The sequence below is a fragment of the Centroberyx gerrardi genome, chromosome 16 (assembly GCF_048128805.1).
Source record: "Centroberyx gerrardi isolate f3 chromosome 16, fCenGer3.hap1.cur.20231027, whole genome shotgun sequence".
NCBI lineage: Eukaryota > Metazoa > Chordata > Actinopteri > Beryciformes > Berycidae > Centroberyx > Centroberyx gerrardi.
The window spans coordinates 7010682-7036766 of NC_136012.1; the positions used below are offsets into that span (position 1 = coordinate 7010682).

The 26085-nt window shown below is 45.0% G+C and overlaps 1 protein-coding gene across 3 annotated transcripts in view; it reads left to right on the forward strand.

Moving 5' to 3' along the window:
* The window catches only part of LOC139933150 (uncharacterized), a 46406-nt gene extending 29538 nt beyond the window's left edge, over positions 1-16868 (forward strand). For 2 of the 3 annotated variants that reach the window (XM_078289100.1, XM_078289101.1), the window contains exons 3-16: positions 156-321; positions 1597-1723; positions 4359-4499; positions 4615-4671; positions 8357-8515; positions 8703-8802; positions 8943-9207; positions 9815-10436; positions 10564-12040; positions 12354-12457; positions 12610-12772; positions 12877-12992; positions 13813-13903; positions 14727-16867. In XM_078289100.1, the coding sequence (XP_078145226.1) occupies positions 156-321; positions 1597-1723; positions 4359-4499; positions 4615-4671; positions 8357-8515; positions 8703-8802; positions 8943-9207; positions 9815-10436; positions 10564-12040; positions 12354-12457; positions 12610-12772; positions 12877-12992; positions 13813-13903; positions 14727-15163 (4025 nt within the window). In that variant the 3' untranslated portion in view covers positions 15164-16867. Of the gene's footprint in view, positions 1-155; positions 322-1596; positions 1724-4358; positions 4500-4614; positions 4672-8356; positions 8516-8702; positions 8803-8942; positions 9208-9814; positions 10437-10563; positions 12041-12353; positions 12458-12609; positions 12773-12876; positions 12993-13812; positions 13904-14726 lie in introns of all 3 variants that reach the window. The other variant, XM_078289099.1, reaches the window with a different exon arrangement.
* The last annotated feature ends 9217 nt before the right edge of the window (positions 16869-26085 follow it).

Sequence of the window (26085 nt, forward strand, 5' to 3'; positions counted from 1 at the left end):
AACTAATATATCACTATGAAATTAGATGTAATGCTACACTATAATGCTGGCCGGAAAACGCAAATTTCGCTGTAGCATTTGATCATCAAGGAATCAGTCGAAGTGAGGAGCGCTAACCGAATTATATTTTCTCTTTCTCTTTTCTGTGTTTTCAGGAAAGAAGAAGTCCAAGTTCCAGACGTTTAAAAAGTTCTTCGCCAGGAAGAAGAGAAAGGAGCCGTCGGCCTCCGAGGGAGAGGCGGGGCTTAAAGGCAGCCAATCGAGCGACAATGTCAACAAAACGCCAGAGAACACGCTCACGCGATCAGAGAAGGGATCGGGGTAAGATCTCACTCACACGCACATGCACGTACACACACACACTTATTCAAACATTCACATGCATTCACATATGCAAATACACTAGTGCAAGTCAATGGGACTGAAACCCATTTCCAAGAAGTCCTTCTACAACTTCATTACTTTTACATACATCTAATTTAATGGACCTACTTATTCCAACTACCTCCGAATTAAAATGTATTTTTATGTACTTCTCAGTTTGCATCATTGGGGATGTGTATGCTTGGGCTTTTTCAAATCTGTTTCCCTTAATGACAATATCTTTCAATTTTTCATTCTGGGGCTTTGCATTTTCAAAAGAATTTTACACTCAACCCAGATTGATTTTACAGTCTTTATGTGCCTTTATGCCAGTCTCAATCAGTGTTTCACCCAGAATTGTATTCATGTGAGGGTGGAAAAGCCTCTGAAACAGCATTTAGACCATCATGGGACACTAAAACTCTCCACTGAAACCCAGACTAATGAGATTGTTTTAGGTGGGTTGGCAGCTCCTTTAGGCTACTCAATGACAGGGGAAATGCTGATATCAGTATTGCCTTGTGTCTATGGTGATATCCTTGCACCCTTCAGCCTCCCTTACATCATAGGGATTTTCAAGAGCTTTGGCAAGATAACAGAGTAGATGCTAATTACTTAAAATGAGCTTTGGCTCCCTCTCCAATCAGTTGAAAAAATACTGCTCTACGATTCTAATACCATAACAAGCGGAGTTCCTCTGTCCGCTTAGATAAATATCTTTTGTGAAAGGGACAAAGATAATTTATAAAGGAAGAGAAGGTTTTCACATCCATCTCCTGTTCCTCCACACTCACCTCAGCGAAGACTCCTGGCTTCCTGTGTTCTGTTTTCAGTAGTGGAATGTCACTTCCAGCGGGACAGTCCTTATTTCCTTTTGTTTTAGTAAGCTGTGCCCCTTCCTGCCCTGTCCACACTTCGCTCTCCCTTAATGTCACAGGGCACATCTGCTCCCATTTTGCAGTGGGAGTGATAGTGAACATTAGCTCTAATTCGTCTGGGGATACAAAATACTGTGAGGAAACAGCGGACAATAGGAAAAGAAAGAAATATCCATTTAGTTTAAATGAATGTTAGACAGTATTCAGTGGAAAAAGAGAGAAAGAGAGATGACACAAGGCTCGTGAACCAGATTTAAAGTCATGATGTTTAATTTTTCTTTTTTTTCTTTTTTTCTTTTTGAAGCTTTGAAATGTAATTTTCTGTTTTGTTTGTTCCTCTTCCTGTCTCCCAAAGGTCAAAGGTCAGCCTGGGCAGCAAGGCCTTGTCACATGACTCTATCTTCGTCTCCGATTCGTCGGAGGCCAACGAGGCTTTGGGGGCGTCCCAGGACAGCATTCATGGGAAAGTCAAATCACTACAGGTACACACACACACACACACACACACACACACACACACACACACACAAATACACATACAAATATACATACTTTTACACATTGAATCCCTCTGGAGTGCTACTTGACTTCACATAACTAATGTGTTTTAATGCCTATGACCCTGTGCTGCTATCAGCTGTCATAACCAGTATTTATCAGTAATGGAGATGACAGAGAGAGACGGAGCGGCACCAGCTGATCTGGGGTATATTTAGTGAGTCTGATGATAAAGCCTCAGGGATACGAGCTGCTAACTACTCAGGTTGCTGAGATATACAAAATAAAATGGCAACTATAATCATTTGTGTAGTAGTTTTTGTGAGAATGGAAAGTGTGTGTGTGTGTGTGTGTGTGTGTGTGTGTGTGTGTGGTGTGTGACAGACAAGCCAGACAAGCAGACCTGATGTGGATCATGAGGAGATGCTAAAACTGACCCGTCCGTCAAAGTCAAAATGATAAAATTGGATGACAAGAAAAAAAAAAAGCAGACAGACAGGACAAACGTCTGTCACAATAACGGGCTAAAACGGGAAGACATTGAGACTCAGACGGACAGACTGACCTCTGCTTCAAACTGTTTGACTCGGCACTAAGCTACCTACAGGGGAGTGAGAGTTAAGCAGCATCTTAAGGGGATTTGTCAACATGGATAACTTTCTCCCCTAGCTGAAAAACAGAAAAAAAAGAGTGCGCGCTTGTGCCTGTGGGTTTATTGAGCTTGGCAGGCAGAGAGGACAGGAAGACAGAGAGAAGGGTAGGAAGACAGAGAGAAGGGTAGGAAGACAGAGACACACACAGGAAGGTTTCCAAATAGAAATAGAGACTGATATAGAGGTAGAAATACAGGTAGACAGACACACACACACACACACACACACACACACAGACAGGCAGACTGAAACAAAAAGACAGGTAGGTAGAAAGGCAGGCAGATGGAACAAATGTCATAACAGCAGGTTCAAAATGAATGGCAAGAGACTCAGACGGTACGCTTATAAAACATTTTTCACTGGTAAGAACTAGAACACTGCACAATTAGAAATACAACTTTACAAAATAAGAGAATACATTGATATGCAAAGCCTTGCATGGTGATTTCTACTTCCTGGCCTTAATCCTGAGCTGACCAGAGGCCTGTTTGATGGACAGAGGAAGGTTGTTCCAGAGCCACATTTAGACTCATTATGTAAGGGGTAATACATATGAAGGTGTGTGGTTATATAAAAAAAAATAAAGTAATGCTCAATGCAAGTACTACACCTCGCAGTACATTGTAACACTTATACTATGGCCATTCGCCAAAGATAAAAAAAAAAGTTGGTGCTGTTTATGTATCTTCTCCAGAGTGAAATATAATGTGTACATTGAACGCTGCTGGCTTTCAGAAAGATAGTCCCTTGCCACTTTCTTGGCAACTGCTTGCCTGGTACTGATGCCAGCATGTCTGCTAGCTTAAATACATACTGAATAAATATGACACACCAAACGGCTTTGCTACAGTATATATATTGTAGCAAAGAATTCACTCAACAAAATCACTTGTTTACGTTCAAAAAACTAGCTAATGAAGGCTGGTTGCGTGTTCGTAAGCATATATTTCCTTTGCCATTTTCAAAACTGGCTGAAGAAGGAGATAAAAAGGCACAGAATATTGCCGGACGCTAACGTTACCTTGCTAGCTATCGTTTGGTCTTTGACTTCACAACTATGTAACATAATTCCTGGCCTATTGGGATTTTTTGACCCTGAATCAAGTCACGTATTTACATTTGTGCAGTTATCTGACAACAGAAACAAAAAGATATGTCAGTGACAACTGATATATCTAACATATATATTGAAACTCAAAATATGTGACGACAGACTGAGTTTGAGGTAACGGAAAGTTGGGCTTCTTAGCATTATTAACAATGGTGAGAACGCCTTCCTGCCCCCTCGCTACCAAGTTGGAGCTCCTCTCCGTTTCTCGCTATTTTAAAGTCAACATGGCTGACACTGAAACCTGTAATGGCCAATCTCTTTCTGTCAAGGACTTGGTGTGTTCCCGTCTTGAGCCTCGGCTGATGAAAAGCTGTATTGTCTGGTGTTTGCTCTGCACCTTGCTGGGTAAATGAGTCCTTGAGTGACTGTTACAGGGCAGCACATAACAGGCCGATAACAAGTCCGTTAGTTTGAGTTTCTGTGATACCTACTGTGCAACACACAAACACACACACACACACACACACACACACACACACATACGCAACTACACCAGGCCTAAAATAAACATTTTCTCTCATGAGTGCCAGCTGACTGTCCCCACAAGTCGTTTTCTGTTAATCATACTATATACCAGTGAGGATTTCTGTACCAAAGTAGTTGGTACACACAGGAATGAATGCTCAAACACACCTTTGTTACCTTTCTTAAAGCTGTAGTATATCAAACAGGCCTTCAGATTGGGCTCCATCCATCTCTGAGTACCTGTACACACACACCCAACCCCCCAAAAATCCTTCTTTTCCTAATTTAGGCCCAGAAACGTGTCTATGTTTCTAAGTTTTTTTATTCTTGTTGGGGATGTTTTGACCCCACAAATACCAGTTGTCCGACTTAATCTTATTTTTCCTCCAGCTGCAGCTGAAGCAGGCCATCAGGCTGGGCTCTCCCCCCTCCCTGATGTGTGTGAAGAGGATGGAAGATGCCGGAACCACGTCCGAGGACGACGGTCTGCCCTGCAGCCCGCCCGAATACTCTACGCTTCACACAGTACTGGTACGACACACACTCACACACACAGACACGCTGTCTAAGGTTGATGGATACTGAAAAGTTGAGAAAGTCGTTTCTTATCTTCTTTCCTTCTTCTTCTCTCCTTCCCCTCTCTCAGAATCAGGCACAGAGAAGCTCTCTCAGTCTGGAGGGAACAGACAGTGATGAGGACCAGGTAAACACACACACACACACTCAGTCATGTATGTATGTATACAGTATATGTATATAGCAAGTGCAGTGTGAGGGGATTACCTGTCATTTTAATGTACCAGCCAAACAGCCTTTTAAAAGTGTTGACTCTAACTGAAAGTAGGCTCAATGGTAAGATACTTGATTTATGCGAGTCCTGACTTTCAGACTGGGCGAGTGTGTACGTGTGTTTGGTGTGATTGTGAAATTTCCCCTCATGTGACTCCTACATTACAAACATCTCATGATCAAATCTAATCACTGAGACTCATCTTAGTCCTCTATAACAGCCCTTCATTCTTCTTCATGGCTGCTTGTCCTCTGTCTGTGTCTTATGCTGTTTCTCTCAGTCTGCATCAATCTCTGTCTTTTCCCATCTCTTGTTGTCTCTCTGTCTCTCTCTCTCTCCCTCTCTCTCTCTCTCTCTCTCTCTCTCTCTCTCTCTCTCTCTCTCTCTCTCTCCCTCTCTCTGTATCGTCTAATTGGAATGACGTACATGTCATTCTCCTGACCTACTGTATGTGTGTGTCTGTGGTTTATGTGCATGCAAGTCTCACTATGTGATATATATACAGTATATATTAAAGGGGCAATAAGTAAGATTTTTACTCCTCCAAAATGACCATAATATCTCTTCAGGGGGTTGACAGGGTTGTTGATCAAGTATTATTATAGCAGTATTATTATTACAGTATTTTACATCGTGATATATTACGTTTGTGTGGGATCTCTGCTCCAAAAAGTTAGCTTACTCCTCTATTGGGAACTCAGATTTTTGGGGGTAGCGATTTATGTAGGAGGGGATAAGTTCTATCAATGTTGTTGCAATTCCTACTAGTCGCCAATAGAGGTCACTACAAGTCATAGATTACTTAATGCCCCTTTAATACTGTTAATCACCTCAAGTATGACTTATTGAGAAAAGACTCAATCAAATCAACTTTACTCAATTGCGTAGCTCTTGTTTGAAGAAGCCTATCTGGTATGCTTTCTTATTCACAGATGGTTTTCAGCCTATGTGACTTGCTAACAAATTTCCAATCTGCTTGCTAACAACGCTGCCTGTCACAACAAAGCACTGAAATAAGTACTTTCCACATGGACAGAAAGGCCAATTCGTGATAAGACAGGTTCCTCCAAAACCTAAACCGTCCCTTTAACCTCACTGTGGGCTGAAAGCGCACTCAGCAAAGTATGACAAATGAGCATTTAATGATAGTGCCGTTTTAGCAATTTCAGAAGGGTTTTGGCCATTCCTTTCCCCAAATGAAAAGAACCACAAACAGCCGACTACAAAGACACGCATACAAAAACCTGAATTATCCCTTTTTAAAGTGCATTCCACACGCTGGAATGTGGTCCAGGAGGACGGCGGTGACTTTTGAGTTACAATCACAGAGACACTTTCTGGAGCTTGTCCACTGACAGAGAATTGGTGACAGACATTATGGAGTCGCAGCATGGTCGTTTGAGCTTTTGTGTCCAAAATGAGCTTCATTGTACTGTAGCGCTAATAGTTCTGAGCCTCACAATGTGCCCATATCAGTGTAAAATCACCCTGGGTGCTGTCAGTGTGTCACTCCACGTTTTGCCATTGGACCAGAGCTTTGTTCTTCGATTTCTGGTTTTGGGAAAGAGTTGTTCGTGTTCACAAATATTGATTGAAATGCCCAAGATGAGAGGAATAACATTTAATTCTGTTCTGCAGTGGATTTTCTCAGTAAAACACATTCTTCAAATTGAGGAGACAGATTTATATTCACCATCACTTTGGCATCATTATGCAGTGTCCATTTATCAGTGTGCCTGCAAAGCAACACACTTCTGTTCTTCCCATAGAATAAAAATGGATAGAAGGGATACTTCCTGGTGCATCATGGGAATCCATTTCAGTCAACTTTCTTTCTGTCTGTCTTTCTTTCATTAACTAACTTCTCCAGCTCCGTTACATACACAAACACACACATTTGTAGCACAGTAAATAGTTGTCATGTGCTGTGTGATGCCTGCAGCTGGTCCTCAGGCTGTGTGTGGGTGTGGGTGTGGCCGTAACCAACCCTGAAGCTGCTCTTCAAACCTTAAAAGGAAATCTGTTGCTTGACCTCTTTCTCTGTATCTCGCTTTTCTCTCACTGTCTTTATCAATCTCTCTCCCTCTCTCTGGCCATAACGGTGCACGTCATTCCACTGACCTACTGTATATGCGTGTGTGTGTGCGTGTGTGTGTTTGTGTGCTCAGCGGAGTACATTCCATTGGTTTTGCTGGCAGTCAGTATGTCTGTCTGCTTGTAGTTACAGCACTCTGAATCTGTCAAGGCCCGACACACACACACACACACACAGGCACACACACACACACAGGCACACACACACACACACGCAGACCAGAAAACTCCATAAATTAAACTAGATGTAACAAGGAAGAACTGTGATCATATTGGAGTTTTTAAATGCCGTTCCTTCAAACGGCAAATGTTCTGTCAGTCCAGGTATGCGTCCCACTGTGTGTGTGTGTGTGTGTGTGTATGCATGTGTGGGAGTGTCTGGATATTGTCCTAGTTTAAATGAATACACAGATTTGTTTGGTAAATGATGCAAAGCTACTTTTTACCATCCACTAGACAGTGTACTAAAGTACTAAAGTGTTAGCATGCAATGTAGTGAACTAAATAAATATACTGGACACACAAAGTCACACAATGGGAAGTGGATCAAAGAGCTTAGTTACCAAAAAAAAAAAAAAGTCATTGTACTCCTTTAAGGCGGTCCAAGTGTGTGTTGCAAGGGGAAACTATGAATCAGCTGGACTCTTTTTAGTTTGTAGTCATGGATGGATGGATGGATGGGAAGAACAATAACTCCTCTCTTCTATCCTGAAACCAAATCAAAGTGTAAATCTGTGTCAGTGAAGGAGAAAGAAAGAGAGAGGGAGAGGGAGTTAAGGAGAGAGAGACAGACAGAGCAGAAGGAGGGATATTTCTCCGGTGATGACAGTGCGAGAGGTGGGAAAGCAGATAAGGACTGCGTGTTTATACAGCTGGACCCTCTCCCTCTTTCTCTCTCTCTCTCTCTCAACTGTTCTAGCCCCATTTCCTTAGCCGTCGAAGTGAAAATCCACCTTTTAACATAAACAACGCGCTGTTCTCTCTCCCATGATCTTTGGCTGGGAACAAGACAGAGAGCACAGACGAGTCTGTGACGTCCGCAGCTCTTTCTGGAGCCGTTCCATTGGCAATGAATGGGGGACAGACTGTGAGGATACAATGACATGCGGATACAATTTCCCCAGGACATGGGTGCACAAGTCCCAGTTCTTGTCAATGGAGCTCCTCCAGAAAGTGTCTCTTGATTACATGGCAGATTTGAGTCTTGCTTCTTTGGATTAGGCGTTCAACTTTATTCACATGTATTGAACATCCAAGATCATGTGAATTCTGCTTTAGGGCAGATTTTTCCCCTTTTGATAAGATACAGCTACACCAAATATGACTGACATTAAAGTGACTAGTTGGTTGCACTCATGTTGTTTGTTTGTATGATGCAAAATCCACCTGTATGTTCGGTCTGAAATGAATATTACTGGTTTGTCATAATCTTACGTGCATACTAATTTTCTTAGGTGAAATTCACTCATGACTCTCTCCTTCTCTGTGCTTGTCTGTCTCCCAGTTGTCCTGTGCTGCCTCCAGCAGAGCGGTGAGCCCCCTGGTGGCGGTTCCAGGTGACTTCAGTCAGCCGGCCAGTCCCTTCGGCTGCCTGGATAACTCCGCTGCCAAACACAAGATGGGCCTCAGACACAAAGCCTGCACCAAGAGGAAGCCTGCCAGTGTAAGACACATACACACACACGCTTGTACTGCTATCCTCATGAGGACAATGGAAGGTCGCTGCTCCAACGATTCAATTTCCCCATGAGGATCATTCAAGTTTCATCTAATCTAATGCTTTCACACCATCACAAACACACAGAATGGGTTCAGAGCTTTGATTTGCACCATGTCTTCTATCCATGTAGAGGTTGGACTTCAGTACAGAAGGAGACTCTCTGGTGGAGGAGAGGCTGAGCACCTCCATACCTGAAGCTTCGGAAGAGAGCGAGGAGCAGGAGACGGGAGGTCAGCACTCTGTTCTGTTCTGTCTTACTCTACTCTGTTCTACTCTACCGTATTTTCCTTTTCACTTCAAGACTCAGTGCCTTGCCATTACGTCTCATCATGCCAAGCTCTGACACGCTTGTTGCCTCTCTGTGTTCCAGAAGTGAGCGGTGATCAGCTGAAACCAAAGGAGGAGGAAGGAGAGGAGGAGGAGGAGGAGGCAGACGGACCGCAGCATTCCAAACAATCCCTGTTGAGAGATAAGGAGGAGGAGGAGGAGGGAGAGGATGAGTTGGAAGCAGGACAGGATGTTTCTCACGGCCCGGAGGCTTCCTCTCCTCTGGAGCGATGTGTCTCCGAGGAGGAAGGCCCAGACGCCCAGCCCCTGGCCTCCTCCAAGCCCAGCTCTAGAGCCTCGTCTCTGAGGTGATTCACTGGAGGAAGACTTAATGTTGAGCTATGTTAGGTATTGTGTTGACATGAGCACAAACTGTGTTGTCCCTGAACACACACACACACACACACACACACACACACACACACACATACATAGGCATCAGTTTAAAAAGTTGTGTTTAGAAGGACACTTTGTATGTTAAAGCAAATAGCAATACAAATTTAACAGGTAATTTCAACTCATTTTTAACTAATATTGTGTAATATTTCAACACAATTATATGCGTTAATGTGTTCAAGGGCAACACATCTCTCGTCTGTCCCCTCCTACTTTTCTCTTCCTAGCAGTTGGACTCCTCTCCCTTGTTTTCTTCTCCTAGCAGTTTGACCCCTCCTTGTTTTCTACTCCTAGCTGTTTGACCCCTCCTCATTTTCTACTCCTAGCTGTTTGACCCCTCCTCGTTTTCTACTCCTAGCTGTTTGACCCCTCCTCGTTTTCTACTCTTAGCTGTTTGACCCCTCCTTGTTTTCTGCTCCTAGCATTCTGACCCCTCCTTGTTTTCTACTCCTAGCTGTTTGACCCCCTCTATGTTTCCTACTCCTAGCCGTCTGACCCTTCCTTCTTTTTTGCTCCTAGGGCCACTCCAGAGCCCCCTGCTGGCCAGAGAGAGTACCTGCTGGACCCTCCAGGCATCGCCTATGGAACGGAGGAGAACGGGGTTGAAAGTGACTTTGCACTGGGAGCAGAAGAAGAAGAAGGCGGCGTCCTGAGTAACATTGGAGGGGAGGACGGGGAGGAGGAGAGTTCCTTCCTACAGGAGGTGCTGAGCTCCTTGAAGACTCCGCTCACCTCTCACTCGCTGGGCCTGGACACTGACGACGTTGTCCTGGAGATGAAGGAGGAGGAGGAGGAGGAGGAGGAGGAGGAGGAGGCAATGGAGAGCGAGGCAGAGGTGGAGGACACAAGGGAGGTGGAAGAGAAGGACACAGGAGAGGGGGAGACAGAAGAAGGAGAGGAGATGAAGGAGGAAGAGGCAGAGGTGGATGAGCCTGTCAGTCATCAGGCCCCTCCCTCTGGCTCCTTGCCCCCCGTCTTGGGTCGACCCACCCAGGAAGAGGAAGTTGTCTCTCGAAGTGGGACCGCCTCTTCCTGTCCAGCTGTTGAAAAAGAAGAGGAAGATGAAAATGTAGAGGAAGAGGATAAGGAGGAGGAAGAAGAAGAAGAAGTAGTAGTGGTGGAACGATTCAGACAACATGGTGTATGTATTGTTTATTCATGATTGCAGTAGTTTTAAGGATAATTAAATAATTAATCTATTGTGTGTTTTTATGTGCGACGCACTGTGTCTACACATTTCAAATCTCTTTTCTCCTCTTCTCTTTCAGCAAGAAGAGGAGGGAGAAAAAGAGGAGGCACAGGAGGTCGAACCTGAATGCTGCGCCAAAGAGGACAAAAATGATCTGCCTGTGAGAAAGAGTGCCAAACAGGGGGAGGAAGAGGAGGAGAGAGAAGAAGGAGAGAGCGAGGGAGAGGAGGAGGCGATAGAGCTGGAGAAGGAGACGGAGGTGGAGGAGGAGGGGCGGGAGAAGAGAGAAGAGGAGGAGGAGGAGAGGGAGGAGAGAGAGAGAGTAGAGGAGGCGGAGGAGGCAGTGGAAGAGGAAGAAGACGATGACATAGAAGAGATGACGGTTCTTGATGCAACAGGTGGAACGGTTGGAACTGATGTGCCAGTGCAGGAGGCAGATGAAGGGCTTGATGCCGTGCTTGGAGAGGACCGAGTCTTCACCCCAGAATGCGCGGACCAAGACCAGATCCCTGCTGAGCCGTGTGACCGAATCTTCACGAACGCGCCGGAGGGCCAAGCAGCTTCCAGCCAAAGCTCTGTAGATGAGAGGGACGATGGAGAAGAGAGACCAGAGGAAGGCGTAGAGATCGACCAAAATTTGGACCAAGTGGAAGACTTTGAAGGAAACCAACCAGATGTGGACCAAAAGAAGGGGGATCATGAAGCTGTGGAAATAGTCCAACTAGAAGAGGAACAAGCGGGTATTGAGATATCCGATCTGGACATGAACTGCCCAGAGGAAGACCAAAGAGACGTAGACCAACAAGATGAGACAGTCAAAGAACAAGTCGCTGTCTCCTTTAGGCCTTCTTCTCTCTCTCTTCCGGAGTCAAAGGGCTTTTCTGAGACTCAAACACAGGATGACAGTGAGACCAGCGTTCCCACTACGCCCAGCACTACTACCACTCTCCATATAAATCTAGTCTCTCCCAGCTCGGAGAAAGCCACATCTCCACTCCGACAGTCCCCCAGTGGAGCAGATACCAGCGAAGAAGTCAACGAGTCATCTTCTCCTGCCGCAGCGACCGCAGAGCAAGATACGGGAAGGCAATCGTTCGCAGGTGAAGAACCAGCAGATGCCATGGAAGAAGAAGAGCTAGGAAAAGAGTCCTCTAATGCAGCAGCCACCGCAGAAGAAGAAGCTCAGCCAGCTTCTAATCCTCCTGCCACCGCCACAGAAGAAGCAGTCCCGCAGCCGTCCGGCGGTTCAGATCTGAGCAAAGTCCGGTTCACCATCGCCCCCGCCTGGCAGCGGTCGCTCTCTACAGGAGGTGAGAGCCCCAAAGAGCCTGTTGCTCCCGCTTCTCCCTCCTCCCCGCCGCCCTGCGCCTCCTCCGTTTCCTCTTCGACTCCCTCTGGAGATGTGGAGGCGGAGGTGGAGACGAAGAAAGAGCCGTTAGCGAAAGCAGAGCCGGCGAGCTCGGTCAAGGCCGAAGTGGTGTTGAGCCCCAGCAGACCTAGGAGTGCAGGAAGTATCACTGCAAAGGCCCAGACCTCGAATGCAGCAACCGGAGAAGGTAAGGACGCTTTATGTGATCAGTGGTTAAGTCATGAAAACCCTGTGATGGAGATTTTTAAATGAAGGATTTCACCAGGATTTCTTGATTTGGCCTCAATGATTTGTCTTTCTTACCCCAAAACATGCCACATTTGAGTCCTTGATTTTTACAAAACCAGACCTTGAAAGTCATTGAAAAGTCAATCAAATCTAAGTTAAATGGAGTTAACTTGTTGTTTGAGTTAAACTAAACTTAACAAAACCCCAGTTTGACTTTATAAAAGTTGAACCACAGACCAGTGTGACAACTTCTCCCGCCCTCCCCTCTCCAGAGAGCCCTGTTCTAGTGGAGGGGAACCCAGAAAACCCGTTTGGAGTTCGGCTGAGGAAGACAGCGGTTCCGCACCGCTACGGCTCCGAGGAGGAAAACACTGAGGTTACAACCCTGACTTTGTTCTTACTGTTCTTACTGTCTTGCTGATTGGATGTCTCGTGTTTTGAAGTTCACTTTTTATTTTAATGTGGAAAATTCACCATTAGGGACTGTGAAGTTTTTATTTATCAATGATTTCATTTACTCTCATTCAGCCCGCCCCCGAGCCGCCAGCCCAACCAACCGGCAGCAAGGTTGACCCACCACAGCCAATCAGTGTTAAGCCTTCCATATGTCAGCCAATCAGCAGCAAGCCCGCCCTTCCTAGGAAACCAGAGCTACAAGGAGACAGTGGAGTGAAAACCAAGCGCACCCCAGGTATGTATACGCACACAAACAAACGCACACACCAGGTTCTCACATGCTGAGAGAACCCCACCAACCACCACTGTAACACCATGTGTACTGTGTTGTTGATTCAGACCCAGCAGCAGGTCGTGGTGCTTCTGGATCTGATTCCCCCAGCTGGATCTCTGTGGCCAGACAGAAACAGAGGATCTACAAAGACAACTCACTGGATGAGACTACTGTCAAGAAGGTAGTGTGTGTGTGTGTGTGTCTGTATATGTCTGTGTGGTACTCCCTACTTTTGTGCAGACACAAATTCCCAGCAAGAGCAGAAAACCTGTGAGGTCACATTGAATAAAGCATTGTGTGTCTGAGTCTGTGGATGATGTTAAATTTGACGCTGACCATGCTGAATTCTCCTCTGAAGTTGACAGACCGCAGTAACATGGGCGTCCACTCCCTATAAGAGGCCAAGCAGAATATAAACTGAGAACATAAGCAGAATGACCTAATGTTCAGTTTGGGTTTTATTTGTTACACTGCTGTAAAAACTCTGCTTTAGCAACTTAACTGCATGTATTTTATTTGCATTGGTCTCTATGGGTCAACTTTTTCCCATATTGTAAAAGTCACAATGTGTTACAATGATCATCTAACAAATCAAGAGAATTACTGGTGAAAAGCACCATCTAGTACTGGTTTATCATAGTCTAATAAGATATGTTATGTTTTTAAATGAAAGATAGGCATATCATAGCTCTGTAACCTAGATTTGAACACCATGTCAGAGATACACATGGCCAATTTTGCTAGTTACAGGCCAATATGTTGAAGTTAACATAGCTAACATGATGGCAGGCCAACAAAAACACAAATTAGATGTTTAGGTTTAGTTTTCCAACAGTCTAAAATATTTCAGATGGGAATGTACTTTTATGGGACAATTGTTACCCTGCTAGTGTGTTTTTCCTGCTTCCATATGTTTCCACGCATTTTCAGCCAATGCTTATTGTAGAGAACAGGCTGTATCTAGGATCTAGAGAAGTGACTCTGTCTGTATTTGTCGTCAGGAGGACCCAGAGAGGAAGTCTTCCTTGCCACTGTACGTCAGCTCAGCCGCCTGCAGGGAGCACAGCAAAACACCCGAATCCACAGGCAAAGGTCAGAACACACACACACACACACACACACACACACACACACACACACAGGTCATTTGAATTCTTGAGGAAATTCCACTTGCAGAGTTCACCTCAAAAACCTCAGTGGGCTTTGTTTCTTCTTACTTTCTTTCTTTCTTTGTTTCTTCTTGCTTAAAGTTTAATGACCATAGGCCCCATGAAATTCACTGCTGTAGTTGTTTGGCTCCAACTTGTTGCTTCTAGTGTTTTGACTGATCAACTGCTGCCCCCATGTGGAGAACTGCTGCTACTACAACACAATACTTGCATCGGCCTAACAAATACCTGAATTGACCTTTCACTCCACAATTTAACAATGTTTTCTGTGATGGCTGCAGGCTGCATTGATGCTTGTCTGTAAGGAATGATGAATATCACAATCATTATCATATCTCAATTATTTTTTAAAGGATGAGACGGTTTTTAATTTTTAAAAGTAATTGGTCAAAAATGCAAACAATATTAGAAGGATCTGTTAATGAGTATAGAGCAATATCCTTGTTCTGGAGGACAAAAATTTTGTTAAAAAAAAAAAATAATAATAAAAATTCAATAAATAAAATGAATGTAATACTACTACTACTACTATATACTACTACTACTAATAATAATAATAATCATAATCATAATCATAATCATAATAAAAGAAAAAAAACAATATGATTGCAACATAATACACTTATTCCACAAGACATGCTCCACTGATACCGATAAATTATGCTGTTGTGTAATATGACTGTTATTCGCTCTAATATGCTGTTTTGTGTGTGTGTGTGTGTGTGTCTTTTTCCATCCCCCCACAGTGAGTCCATTGGAGCTCACCAAGCCTGCAGCGCCTGTGGAAAAAGAGCCCAGGAGGTCTTTCTCTCCTCCAACTCCAGTGCCACCCCAGCCTCCGAAGCCCCAGTCGCTCCCCTGCCCCGTCGCCCCGAAACCCTCGTCCCAGAGAGCCCTCTCCCCCCCGACTCCGGTCCCCGTTCCCCAGAAACCCCCCTCTTGCACCGGCCCCCCGTCACTCTCCAAACCTCCCCCGCCTCATCCCGCCCCCTCGCCCTCCTCCAAGACGCCCCAGAGCTCCTCCGTGCCCCCCGTCCAGAGACCCCCCGCCCAGCCGTCCCAGCGAGGCCTGCCCACGCCGGGCTCCCCTCCCCCGGCCTCGCCGCAGGACGAGCCCCCCTGGATGGCGCTGGCCAAGAAGAAGGCCAAAGCCTGGAGCGAGATGCCGCAGATCGTCCAGTGACGGGTTAAAGTCTACAAAGGCCCAAGAGGGTCAGATCTGACTGGGCTGGAGTGGTGCCCAAGCGGGCCAAGAATCAGCTGATGGACCAGAATGCATTTGCACACCCAGAGTATATATATCTGTTGTTTTCTACTTCCTGGTTCCTGTCCTGGCGTCAGGCTTCGGATTGGAACCTAACCCTCCAATCACACCGCTGAACACAGGCCCAGTTCACCTCCTTCCTTCTTTCCTTCCTTATATTCTCCATTCTTTGAACTCATAAATCTCAATCAGTGTTTCCTAAACTACAGGACCTGGACCCAAAATGCTTGTGGACTTTCTTGAAGTGGATCCAAGAGTCCCAGTACTTTATAATGTGCCTGGATGAGAGACTACACTATTGTTTCTCTAACGCACCACAGATTCCACACGAGATTAGTGACCATTTAAGGGAAGAAAAGAAGGAAGGAGGCGTTATTTTATAAAGAGGATGCATTATTCACACTGAGTCCGTTTTAGAATGAGGGGGAAGAGACGGAGTTGCATGGTAACTTTTAGAGGAAGGTGGATGATCAAATCAGCAACATCAAAGTGGCAACTATAATAGGCCATAAGGAAGAAAACTGGTGGAGAAAAAATGCAGTTGGTCATGATTTGCGGTGAAATCACTTATCTTCAGTTCCTCAAAATGTTGCCTGTGTGTCATGTTGTTTAGACAAACAGGTCGATGTGTTTCACTTTTATATCTCTTGTAACATGCTCAACACACACCAAACTAATGATGTCAGCTGTGTTAGCCAAGTGAGTGTGTCCAACAGGTGTCAGATTGTCAATATAAATTATATTTTTAATTTCCTTTTTTGGGATATTTTGAGGAAAACTGCAGAATATTTGTCAGTGTCCTGCAGAAAGCCTTTTATCTCCAAGAACTATTCAAGAATTAAGAAAAGCTGGATTCACATTGACTCCCATGTATTTCTGATGTTTTACAATGCATATTTTAGGGTTGGTCCCAGTGTCATGAAACATTTTCTACAGATCATTACAACCAAAAATGTAAATGAAAAAATAAATCAAAATACTTATTGGTAACTTGGAGGTGAGTTTTCTGCAGGACACACTGCATCACTAAAGGAAAAGCAAGTTTCTCATCCGTTTCTCTATTAAATCTGTCTCTCTGTCTCACAGTAACTATATATGTTTTATGCATTTTGTTTTATTTTGTATTGCATTTGAGAGTTTGTCTTGTACATAAAATGTGCAGTAAAGAACAAATGAGATCACACTTTCTGTTTTTGTGTCTCATCTATCTGTAAAACTTATGTAGTGGAAAGAGAAAGGGAATATTATGACATAATATGTTCTCATTGCATATGAAAATCCCAGTCCAGGCACTTATGTGGGTTTGAAAGTTACAAAGCCTTTGGGTGTGCAATTTTCATGTTTTTGAATGTCTTAGCCCTCTCCAGTTAAAGGCTTTTTAACTTCCAAACCCACATGAGTGCCTGAACTTGGATTTTTTATGGCATGAGAATGTATTTGTAATGATAATATTTCTTCTATTTCTTTCCAGTACAGTTCCTGGCTTCTAACAGCAGCTGTGGTGGTTTGAGGAAACCTGATTTTCTCCTAGTGTCTTTCCCCCTAGAAAAGCTTCAATAGAATCATTTAAATAGTTACACAGAATTAGTTCATACTGTACTGACTTGAGGTATAAAACACATTTGGAAAATTAACTCAAACAACTCAAAACCCTCATTTAGTCCAAGAAGCATCTGATTCATTTAGTTATTTTTGTCTTATTTGAAATACAACAATCACAAATGGAGAGGGAAGATTTTCTGTGTCTGTAGCTGGAAGGTCTCAGGTTCAATCCCAGCAACAGCTGGGATTAACTTTAAAGTTAAGTGACACTTAACTACTCACTCATCAAATGTTTCTCTCAGCTAAATGCCTAAAATGTAAATGAAAGGTAAAATGAGAACCAGTTCAGGAAAGTCCCAGAGATCCAAACCCAGAGTTCCTCCATCTGTAAATGAATGAATAGTCAGTTGTGTTTAGGTGGAGCATTCATCACATCATTAGTAATCTGCAGAAAGGCAGTTTCACCACTAGTATGTTTACAAAATCCACATAGAACGCTTTAAAAACTAGAATATCTCTCTAGGAGTTGCTTTGATTCCACATTCCTCGAAATGTGGAACAGTTGGATTGACAGGAGGGTTTGTTCAGGAGAGGCCGAGGAATCCCGTAACCTCAATGAATGGGAAATCATAACATGTAGGGGAATGTAGGAATGTCTCTGACGTGCTGCAGTGTCCCTAAGGTGGCAGCAAGCCCAGGCTGGGTGCAAGGTGGAGGAGCAAGACGAACAGGAGGAGTGATCTGATACTGTCAGTCAGCTCACAGGCAGCAGTAAGAAGAAGCAATGAGTTTCTAACTTTTTAACCTAAACCCTAAGATTAACTCTAGCCCCAGACAATGAATATCTATAGACACATTTCACACAATTATGAGTATCACCTGAAATTCAATAGATTCTTTAGTGACACATATAGTCACTTGATAGGAAGCTGAGTATCAACATTGGACTATCCAAATAAAGCTTGACCCGATATCTTTGTGATGATAGACTTTTGACAATGTTGTGATTTTTGACATTGTTCCTTGGTCAGACAGTGAAACCCACTGTGGACAAATGACTGAACAAACAGCAAAGAGATGAACTGCATTCAAGCAGAACACAACAAAAGATATAAAAGGTTTGAGATTAGGCTTTCAAACTATTGATAAACTGATAATAAATCAAAACGGTCTCACAAGACTTCCTTCCTTGTAATCAGTGGCTGGACTTCAGCAGGCGGGCTTGAACCCTCTTCCATGCTTCTGCTCTGTATTCATGATGCACTCCTGCTCATTTAGAGTGCAGCAGGGATTTCGGCTTCACAAAAGCAGTGGGACAAATATACAGATGTTTAGTTACGTGGACTACAGCTGCATCGTTTAATGCATTGAAGCATTTTTTATGTGATTATTCAATTGTCTGAGCATTTGAAGGAATTCTCAGTTCCAGTCCTGGCATGTACGCATGTGTGTGTGTGTGTATGTGTGTGTTTTTGTTGGTGCGTATATGACTTTTTGCTTGTGTGTGTCCAGAGTGTGACCAGAATGTGAGTGAAGCGTGTATATGTGTGTGTATTTGTGTTTGTGTGAATGTTGTGGGCTTTTTCGGTCTGTGCAGTTGTGTGTGTGTGTGTGTGTGTGTGTATAGGAAGCTGTAATCAGTGAGAGGGCTGCTTAAACTCCCCAGATGTCTTTTCTGGGTGAGTTAGGTAATACTGCTGCCGCTGCCCTACTTCTGACACATGCACTATCACATGCTGCTACAAGCCGGACCAGCCAAGGTGTATATGTGTGTGTGTGTGCATGCGTGCGTGCGTGTGCACGTGTCCATGTGTGTGCGTATGTATGTGTTTGAGTGCATGTCCGTGCCAAGTATCCATAGCGATGACTGCTGGGTGCTGACCTTCTCATTTACAGGTTATATAACCAACAAACTTGGCAGAAATCAGAAACATAGAGAGGTGAGGAGAGAAAGAGGGGCGAAGGATGGACAGAGAGACAGAAGACGGAGAGAGAGAGAGAGAGAGATGATGTATTCGCATTTGAGACTGATGAAAAGAGAAGGAGCAGAGAGCCTTGTTGCGAAACACTTTATTTCGTACGCCACCTCCATACCTTCTCTGTTCGTTTCATGAATTTTTGACATTCAGTCCTCTGTTTTTATTCTCATAACGCAGTTTTGAAACAACTTTTAACAAACTTTTAACCAATCCCATGTCTGGATTTAAAGCTGCAACATCAATCTGAACTGGATGCCGTAGATTCGCACTATTTGCCCAAATCAAATTCTGGTGTCAGTATGGACACTGGCAGGAAATCTTGAGACAAATCCAAACTTAAGAGTGAAATCCAAACTTTCTCCTAAATAGGGGTGAGTGAGGCTCCGTCCAGAGAAAGCTGGACTGAACAACGATGGCTGAACCTCTTCACCTCCTCCACCTCCACCACACACTAAGAAGAAGACATTTAACCTGAGGATTGTGCAGTTTACTGATGTCACTTTACATGATTTCAGGGTAATGAAGTCCTTCAAACTTTCAAAAATTCCAGTAGTTATCTCCTGCCGCCAAAGTGCAGCTTTAAATTGAAACATTTACAATTGTAATAATGTCGTATTTAAACAAATAGACCCCTTGACTATGAAAATTTGAATTCCTATGAATTCTAATAATGCAGCCTATGAAGTTCAGCAAATTGTAATCTAAACAATCTGTACCTCTAAATTTTGGGTGAGCAAAATATTACAGATATACAGTAATGGATCCAGATATTATCAACAACCACAGCAATGCAGCTGAAAGGTATGAAAGGAAGCTGTTTGAAAATAGAGTCATCAAATATATAAATAAAGCTAAATCAATGCATCAATTAACTGACTTTCATTCAGTTCATAATGAGAAACAGCAGTTACTTACACCCTATGTTACACCTGTGTGTGTGTGTGTGTGTGTGTGTGTGTGTGTGTGTGTGCGCGCACACACGTGTGTGACTGTGTCTTAATCTACCATTAGCTCTGTTACAGTGCTCTTAAATTACAATCTGCCACTTGTGATATATATAACCTCCACTTGCTGCATGTGTGTGTGTGTGTGTGTGTGTGTGTCAGGAATCCAGCCGAGGTCCCTTGATTTTCTCATTATGCATATTCAGTTCATTTTGTGTTTGCCTTTTGCCTGTCTTGTTTTCTGCTCTGTGTGTCTGTGTCCAGTTCCCATACATCCAGCCCCTCCTGCTTCAGCTCCAATGATTGGTTTACCTGTTTCCCGCTCTTACCTGTTCCTCCTTGTCTCCGCCTCCTCTGCATCATCTACCAGCCAATCTTCTGCCAGCCCATCAAAGAACACCTGTCTCCACTTCTCGTTTGCTAGATGGTCTATATATACCTTGTGTTGTCGGTCAGCCTTTGCCAGTTCGTCCCAGTGTTTTCTCCTGTGTGTCGTTCCAGCCTGTTTCCTGGTTTTCTGTAGCCCATATCTTGTTATGACCTTTTTGCCTGCCTACTGGATTCTGTCTCTGCTCACTGTTTTTGTACTGTTGCCTAGATTGTTTGGATTATCTGGTTCTGACTTGGATTTGGACTTTGGTTTTCGGCTCAGTAAAGACCCTTGAACTTGTACCCCTGCCTCTGCCTGGTGTGTGTTCCGCTTTTGGGTCCTAACTACAAACCTGACATTACGAACTGGCCAAGCATGGATCCAGCGGACCTTGAGCAGGTGAAGACCGCTCTAGAACGCCAGGGTTCTCTGCTTGGTAAACACCAGCAAGATTTTCAAGTTTTCAACCAGTGTCTGAATGCTCTGTCTGCTGATGTGTTAGCTATCTCTCTGCAAGTTCAACAGCTCCGGCAGCCATGTCCTCCTGCTTCTGAACCTGTCGCAGCCTCTACAGTCGCTTCCCCTGAACTTTCCGCGACCACTACACCTATTCGGGAGCCACGTCTACCTACACCTGAGCCATATTCCGGTGAGCCAACTTCCTGTCATTCGTTCCTGTTACAATGCTCGTTGATTTTTCAACTACAGCCCTCCTGTTTCCCCTCTGATCGAGCGAAGATTGCTTATGTCATCACACTGCTTTCCGGAAGAGCCAGGGAATGGGGAACAGCTGTGTGGGAGGCTAACTCTTCTGTTTGCAGTTCTTTGGAGGAGTTTTTTGCTGAGATGAAGAAGGTTTTTGATTGTTGCTCCACTGGCAGGGAAGCTGCCCGAGAGCTTCTGCAGTTACAGCAAGGTAATTGTTCAGTATCAGATTATGCTATAGAGTTCCGCACATTAGCAGCTTCCAGTGCATGGAACCATGAAGCCAAGTTTGATACCTTTTTTAACTGTCTCTCTGAGCCTAACTCCTGCCTGTACTGTGGTAAATCTGGTCATTTCATAGCCTCCTGCCCGTTAAAAGGGAGCGCTCACCAGTAGAACAAGGGATACTGGTGAGTGCAGTGTCTGGAAAAACCCTCAACCTCCAGCTCCCCCATGCACACAACTCTGTCATATGCTAACCATCAGCTTTCTGTTTCTGTCCTCAGACTCTGGCGCTGATGAGAATTTCATTGACGCCACCCTAGTGGAACAGTTACTGATTCCCACAACTCCACGCAAGGCCAGAGCTTTGGATGGGCGCCCATTAGATACAGTTACCCACATTAGCACTCCTGTGGGGCTCATTTCTGGTAACCATCGGGGAAAAGATTGCTCTGCACCTTTTTCAGTCCCCACATGTGCCTGTGGTGCTTGGGCGGCCCTGGCTGAAACAACATAACCCACACATAGACTGGCAAGATAACACCATTGTGGGGTGGAGTAACTTTTGTCTGGCCAACTGTCTGAAAGATGCCTTGCAGTGTACATCTCCCAGTGTTTCACAACAGGAGGATTTCCCAGACCTGTCAGGTGTGCCCCCAGAATACTCGGATTTCAAGGTGGTGTTCAGCAAGTCCCGTCCCACCTCCCTGCCTCCTCACCGTCCTTATGACTGCACCATTGACCTTCTTCCCAGCACGGCACCACCCCGTGGACGGCTCTACCCTCTGTACCTCCCGGAAATGGAGGTAATGGATAAATATATCAGTGAGTCCTTGGCAGCAGGCATTATCCGTCCTTCCTCCTCTCCAGCTGGGGCTGGGTTCTTTGTGGAGAAGGACAAGACGCTGCATCCTTGTATCGACTTCCGGGGACTCAATGATATCACCATCAAGAACAGGTACCCCTTACCTCTCATCTCCTCTGCATTTGAACTGTTACATGATGCCACTGTGTTCACCAAGTTGGATCTGCAGAATGCTTATCATCTGGTGCGTATCCGCAAGGGGGATGATTGGAAGACTGCATTTAACATGCCACGGGGTCACTATGAGTACTTGGTGATGCCGTTTGGTCTGACTAATGCCCCTGCTGTGTTCCAGGCCCTAGTGAATGACGTCCTCAGAGACATGGTGAACCAGTTCGTTTTTGTGTATCTGGATGACATTTTGATTTTTTTTTTTTCCCATTCCCCAGAAGAACATGTCAGTCATGTCTGCCATGTTCTGTGTCAGTTGTTGGAAAACCAGTTGTTCGTCAAGGCAGAGAAGTGCAAGTTCCACCGCGACACCGTCTCCTTCCTCTGACTCATCATCGAAGCCAGCAAGATCAGGATGGATGAGGCCAAGGTGGAGGCAGTGCTGGAGTGGCCCACCCCCTTTTCCCGGAAAGATGTCCAGCGCTTCTTGGGGTTTGCCCATTTCTACCGAGATTCATCAGAAACTTCAGCTCTCTGGCTGCCCTGCTAACGGCACTCACCTCTTCTAAGGTTCCGTTCCGGTGGTCTACCCAGGCTGACACTGCATTCTCCTTTCTGCAGAAGAAGTTCACCTCCGCCCCATCTTGGTACAACCAGACCCCACTAGGCAGTTCATTGTCGAGGTCGACACTTCTGAGGTGGGTGTGGGGGCTGTACTCTCACAGCGTTATGAGGGGGACAACAAACTGCACCCGTGTGCTTTCTTTTCCAGACGGCTGTCTCCATCTGAACGAAACTACGACATCGGCAATAGGGAACTCTTGGCCGTCAGGCTGGCCTTTAAGGAGTGGAGGCACTGGTTGGAGGGAGCTGAAGTGCCCTTTCTAGTCTGGACCAATCATAAGAATCTGGAGTACATCTGCACGGCCAAGAGGTTGAACTCCTGCCAAGCCTCGTTGGGCTCTGTTTTTCTCCCGTTTCTCTTTCACTCTGTCCTTTCGGCCAGGCTCCAAGAATGCCAAGCCTGACTCCTTGTCTCGCCTGTTCCCTGCACCCAAGAAACCAAGCCAGCCAGACACCATCCTGCCCACTGATCTGGTTGTGGGAGCTGTTGTACTGGAGATCAAAGCTGTGGTTCAGAGGGCTCTCCAGCAAGAGCCTTCAGCAGGTAACTCTCGACAATAAGCGGTTTGTGCCTGTCTCCATCCGCTCCCAGGTGCTGCAGTGGGGTCACTCATCACAGTTTGCCTGCCACCCAGCGGTCCGTTTATTCCCTTGCCCAAACTGCCGTCCGCTAAGGAAACTGCCATGTTAATGGTGAATCACATGTTTGAGCTGCACGGTTTACCCATGGATATAGTTTCTGACAGAGGTCCTCAGTTCACTTCATGATTTTGGAAGGCTTTTTGTCAGCAACTAGGCACATCTGTCAGCTTGTCATCAGGATTTCATCCCCAAACTAATGGACAAACTGAGTTAATCAGGACATTGAAACCATGCTATGTTGTGTGTGTGTTCCTCCAATCCTGCCTCCTGGAGCCAATACCTGGCCTGGGCAGAATACGCTCAGAACTCTCCCAGTTGCTTCTACAGGACACTCCCCGTTTCACTGTTTGGGATACCAGCCACCGTTGTTTCCTGCCCTGGAAGGAGAGGTCAGTGTTCCCTTGGCACAGCAGTTCATCCGTCGTTGCAGAAGGGTTTGGCAGATCGCCAGAGCTGCCCTTCTACGTCATCTGCTGCTATCAAGCGCTATGCCGACAAGCGACGGGTCCCAGCGCCCCGATACCTACCTGGTCAGAAGCTGTGGTTGTCCACCCGAGATCTGCCCTCACCGGTAGAGTCAAGAAAGCTTGCTCCTCGTTTTATTGGCCCATTTCCCGTGTCCAAAGTGATCAATCCTGCTGTGGTCCAGTTGAAATTCCCCAGACCTCTTCGTCAGGTCCACCCAGCCTTCCACATCTCCAAAGTGAAGCCTGTGGCACACAGTCAGTACGCCCCTCCCTCCTCCGCCGCCCAGACTCATCGATGGGGCTGAAGCCTACACAGTCAGTTGTCTCCTCAAGGTTCGGCGACGGGGACGTGGGTTACAAATGCCTGGTGGATTGGGAGGGACACGGCCCCGAAGAGAGGAGTTGGGTGCCAGCCCGGGACAGCCTTGATCCCTCCCTCATCCAGGATTTCCATCGCCTGCACCCTGAGGCACCTGGTGGAACGCCTGCAGGTGTCCGTAGGAGGGGGGTACTGTCAGGAATCTAGCCGAGGTCCCTTGATTTTCTCATTATGCATATTCAGTTCATTTTGTGTTTGCCTTTTGCCTGTCTTGTTTTCTGCTCTGTGTCCAGTTCCCATAATCCAGCCTCTCCTGCTTCAGTTCCAATGATTGGTTTACCTGTTTCCCGCTCTTACCTGTTCCTCCTTGTCTCCACCTCCTCTGCACCATCTGCCAGCTCATCAAAGCACACGTCTCCACTTGTTTGCTAGATGGTGTGTGTGTGTATATACCTTGTGTTGTTGGTCAGTCTTTGCCAGTTCGTCCCAGTGTTTTCTCCTGTGTCGTTCCAGCCTGTTTCCTGGTTTTCTGTAGCCCATAACTTGTTATGACCTTTGTGCCTGCCTACTGGATTCTGTCTCTGCTCAGTTTTTGTACTGTTGCCTGGATGTTTGGAATATCTGGTTCTGACTTGGATTTGGACTTTGGTTTTCGGCTCAGTAAAGACCCTTGAACTTGTACCCCTGCCTCTGCCTGGTGTGTTCCGCTTTCGGGTCCTAACTACAAACCTGACACATGTGCATGTGAGCATTATCTGCACCATTTCTTCCTGATGCGTGATGGGATGAAGAGATAAGAGGACTATATGCGGCGTGTTTGAGCAGAAAACATTGTTTGCTTTCTGTGGTGGTTTTACTAACATGTTTATTAGCTAAAGTCAGCACTGCTTTTTTTTTTTTTTTTTTCCCCCCCCCCCAATTAAATCTTTATTCAAACAATCAGGTCAACAAATTCCTGTTTCTGACAGTCTTGCAAAAACAAATGTCTTTTGAGGGGAACAAGGCATTGATAAACATTTTAATTAATTTAGTTAAGACATTGTTTCCTGTCCTTATGTTACTTGCTCTGTGTATGAAAAACATTTAAATATGATTTGGAAACATTTCAGCATAAAACAATTGACAGCAAATGACAAAGCTATATGCAGACAGAAACTCTTACATCTAAACAAACAAGTACATCTATGGAAAATTCCTAGGTAGATGCAAAATATGTCTTAAGTTAACTTGCCCACCAATCACCATTCTTTCAGTGTGCTGCTTGAGTAAAAAATGTGCTAAAGTATTAGCAAATCAGTCATGTACAGGTATAGTGAAGTTTGTAACAGGTTGCCCTAATAAAGGGGAGGACTTAGACCAAGTGTTTTTATAAATGAGCATGAGCCAGATAATCCATCAAGCTTTGATTTTCATAATTACTGCGGTAAAGAAATAATGGAGTGGGGAGGCGGTGTTGCAAGGTGCAACGCAGGACAACACTGCATGGACAATTATAGAATCCATTTCCTGGTAATGCGGGCCAATAGAGAGGCTTACAGGCATACATTACATTGTATAACACATGCTGTGCATATGACTGAGAGGCAGCTTTGTCCATTCGGGCTGATTTTTGGTTGAGTGATTTTTTTTTATTTTTTTTTAAATCGTAGGGTGGATACGATATTGGACACTGTGTAAAGGTATTTAGTGGAGGAAATAGGCAGTATGTGATATACTTGACTAATTATAGAAGCATTGGGTATTGGCTTAGATAAGCCTACAAACATCTAGGAACTTATGTGACTGCAGCCAGCTGCACGCCGTAATCTGTTTCGTAATTATATTGGAGAGTGAGACAGGAGAGGAGGGGGGCATTGCTGTTACATATTGTATTTACACCTCTCTCTCCATTGCTTTCTGCCTTGTTTTCTGTCTCTTTCTGTCTAACTCTCACTGTGTGACCTACATTTGCATTGCTTGCATAAACTGTCTGTCTTCCTGTCTGCCCCGCTTCCCTTCTCTCTCTGTCTTTCTCTCTCTGTGTATCTCTCTCCTGCAGCTGCATGTAATGG